The 3,761-nt window shown below is 42.2% G+C and overlaps 1 protein-coding gene across 1 annotated transcript; it reads right to left on the bottom strand.

The window, feature by feature from the left end:
* Positions 1 to 1,647: 1,647 nt before the first annotated feature.
* On the bottom strand, positions 1,648 to 2,959 carry LOC130362058 (uncharacterized). The gene is made up of 2 exons (XM_056565957.1): positions 2,446 to 2,959; positions 1,648 to 2,359 (listed from the first exon to the last, which is right to left on the bottom strand). The coding sequence occupies exons 1-2, from the start codon at positions 2,568 to 2,570 to the stop codon at positions 1,759 to 1,761; spliced, it is 726 nt and encodes a 241-aa protein (XP_056421932.1). The 5' UTR covers positions 2,571 to 2,959; the 3' UTR covers positions 1,648 to 1,758.
* Between the last annotated feature and the right edge of the window lie 802 nt (positions 2,960 to 3,761).

Raw genomic sequence — 3,761 nt, forward strand, 5'->3', positions numbered from 1 at the left:
TGTAGTGAGCCCGCTGAGCACTTAACATCCACATATGGGGTATTTCCACACTCAGAAGAAATGGTGTTACAAATTTTGGGGGTCTTTTTTCCCATTATCCCTTGTGAAAAAGAAAAATTTGGGGTAACACCGGCATTTTAGTGAAACAAATAAAATTTTTCATTTTCACGTCCAAGTTTAACGAAAATTCATCAAACGCATGTGGGGTGTTAAGGCTTACTATACCCCTTGTTACATTCTGTAAGGGGTGTAGTTTCCAAAATGGGGTCACATGTGGGTGTTTATTTTTATTTTTTGCGTTTATGTCAGAACCACTGTAACTATCAGCCACCCCTGTGCAAATCACCAATTTAGGCCTGAAATGTACATAGTGCGCTCTCACTCCTGAGCCTTGTTGTGCACCAGCAGAGCATTTTACGTCCACGTGTGGGGTATTTCCGTACTCAGGAGAACTTGTGTTAAAAATGTTTTTTCCCCTTTTACCTCTTGTGAAAATTAAAAGTATGGGGCAACACCAGCATGTTAGTGTAAAAAATGTACATTTTTTTTACAATAACATGCTGGTGTAGACCCCAACTTTTCCTTTTCATAGGGGGTATAAGGAGAAAAAGCCCCCAAAATTTGTAATGCAATTTCTCCCGAATAGGGAAAAAACCCATATGTGGCCCTTAGCTGTTGCCTTGAAGTATGACAGGGTTCCAAAGTGAGAGAGCGTCATGCGCAGTTGAGGCCTAAATTAGGGATTGCATAGGGGTGGACATATGGGTATTCTACGCCAGTGATTCCAAAACGGAGCCTCCAGCTGTTGCAAAACAACAACTCCCAGCATTTCTGGACAGCCACTGACTGTTCAGGCATGCTGGGAATTTAGCAACAGCTGAAGGCACCCTGTTTGGGAATCACTGGCGTAGAATACCCCTATGTCCACCCCTATGCAATCCTTAATTTAGACCTTAAATACGCATGACGCTCTCTCACGTCGTATTTCAAGGAAACAATTTAGGGTCACAATACGTTTTGCATTTTTATTGGGGATGACAGTGTAAGGGGGTGTTTATGTAGTGTTTTACCCTTTATTTTGTGTTAGTGTAGTGTTTTTAGGGTATATTCGCACTTGCGTGTTACGGTGAGTTTCCCGCTAGGTGTTGCGCTGCAGTGAAAAATTTGCCGCAGCCCAAACTTGAAGCAGGAAACTTACTGTAAACCTGCCTGTGTGAATGTACCCTGTGCATTCACATGGGGTGGCAAACCTCTAGCTGCTTCAAAACTACAACTCCCAGCATTACTGACAGACCGTGCATGCTGGGAGTTGTACCTTTGCAACAGCTGGAGGTACACTGGTTGGAAAACCTTCAGTTAGGTTCTGTTACCTAACTCAGTATTTTCCAACCAGTGTGCCTCCAGCTGTTGCAAAACTACAACTCCCCGCATGTACTGATCACCGAAGGGCATGCTGGGAGATGTAGTTATGCAACAGCTGGAGGTACGCAACTACATTTCCCAGCATGCCGAGACAGCTGTTTGCTGTTTTTGCATGCTGGGATTTGCAGTTTTGCAACATCCCTTCACACTTCACACACCAATATTTTATTTTATTTATTTTTTTTTTTTTTTTGTATAGGTAATATCACCAGCTCATATTATTGTGCCATGATTACTGGCACCATATGTAGTCACCCAGTTATCTTCTTTAGATGGTTTTTCCGTGTCCTGTGCTGTATTTCTCCCAGAAGTCCACTTGATGGCCCACATCGTGGTCTACACCCTGAAGTCATCAATTTTCACTTTAAGAGAGAGTGTGTAGCTGTTTCTGGAGACGGTCAACAATAACCTCTGCATGGTGGAATAATAGGTCACGATGTTTATCAGGATCAGTAGAAGCATCACCCACTCCATGATTATGATGGGGATTTCACTGATCTTGTCCCAGTCTTCATCATTATAGAATAATTCCTTTAATGTTTCATATCCAAAATAGAAAATTGTGCAGACAAAAGTCAGGCCACCGCAGGTGCATCTACTATGGTGGATGACTTTTTTTGCTCCTGGTAATTTATACATCTGGATTGACTGCCCAAGGTAGTATAAGGCTTCACATGTAATTGAAATTATCATGCTGACGAAGTGTATCCTGGGATATTCTTTGGGGGAAAATACATGCATGACAGCTGTGCCAAAACAGGAGGCCCCCACAATGGCCAGCAGGATCCTCTGGATCAGGACCTGATGACCCCTGAACTCTTCAGTATGCATAACCATATACTTATAAATAAGAAAGGTTAGTACCAAAGTGCCAATGGACGTCCCTATGAATCCAATTCTGAATAATATGTTTTCGGGAAAGAAATTTCCCACGTCACTGTGAAGGAAAATAAACCAATGTTATTATGGATATTTCCTCACTCCCAACCCATGAAATAAGAATCATGTGCTTGTTTATCTTACCTGATGCTCATCAGTGGCAAGGCAGCATGGCCGAGGATGACCGACATGATGTAGCTGGTGGCAAGCCAGGCTGCACACCAAAACGCCAACAGGAGGGGGACGAACCCCAAACCTTTTAGCTCCATCTCAGACAAGTAGAAGAAGAAGACGCTAATCTCACTAACCTCATTAATCTCACTGTAACAATCTACAGACTGAAGGCTCGGGCGGCTGTCAGTGGGATGTCAGGCCTCCAGCTGTCTATGACATCAAATGTGACATGTCAGAATGACTGCTTGTTTCTTGGAGCTGCCATGATTTAGTATCTGCTATGGGCAGAACCTGATGTTTTTACTATGGACCTTAGAACCCAAGTAATTAGTGCAGGGGCTCCATTTTGATCATCTAATATTTCACATTATTTGAGTTCCAGGGCTCAGATACATTTGCACCCTCTATAGCAGTGGCCTCCAAGCTGTGAACCCCCAACCGCTGCAAAACCACAACTCCCAGCATGCCCGGACAGCAACTTTGCATAAGGAAATAGTCTAATTAAACTTTTCTTATATATAGAATCCCTGAAATCTCCAAGGATAAGCCTCTAAACATATAAGAGTTCGGAACCATTTTTCTGATATCCATACAGGAGATGCATTTAGTATAGAAACATAGAATGTGTCGGCAGATAAGAACCATTTGGCCTATCTAGTCTGCCCAATAATCTGAATCCTATCAATAGTCCCTGGCCCTATCTTATATGAATGATAACCTTATGCCTATCCCATGCATGTTTAAACTCCTTCACTGTATTTGCAGCGACCACTTCTGCAGGAAGACTATTCCATGCATCCACTACTCTCTCAGTAAAGTAATACTTCCTCATATTACTTTTAAACCTTTGCCCCTCTAATTTAAGACTATGTCCTCTTTTGGTAGTTTTTCTTCTTTTAAATATACTCTTCTACTTTACCGTGTTGATTCCCTTTATGTATTTAAAAGTCTCTATCACATCCCCTCTGTCTCTTCTTTCTTCCAAGCTATACATGTTAAGGTCCTTTAACCTTTCCTGGTAAGTTATATCCTGCAATCCATGTACTAGTTTAGTAGCTCTTCTCTGAACTCTCTCTAGAGAATCTATATCCTTTTGGAGATACGGCCTCCAGTACTGCGCACAATACTCCAAATGAGGCCTCACCAGTGTTCTGTACAGCGGCATGAGCACTTCTCTCTTTCTACTGCTTATACCACTCCCTATATATCCAAGCATTCTGCTAGCATTTCCTGCTGCTCTATTACATTGTCTTCCTACCTTTAAGTCTTCTGAAATATTTTCTCCT

This window comes from Hyla sarda, chromosome 3 (genome assembly GCF_029499605.1).
Source record: "Hyla sarda isolate aHylSar1 chromosome 3, aHylSar1.hap1, whole genome shotgun sequence".
Taxonomy (NCBI): Eukaryota; Metazoa; Chordata; class Amphibia; order Anura; family Hylidae; genus Hyla; species Hyla sarda.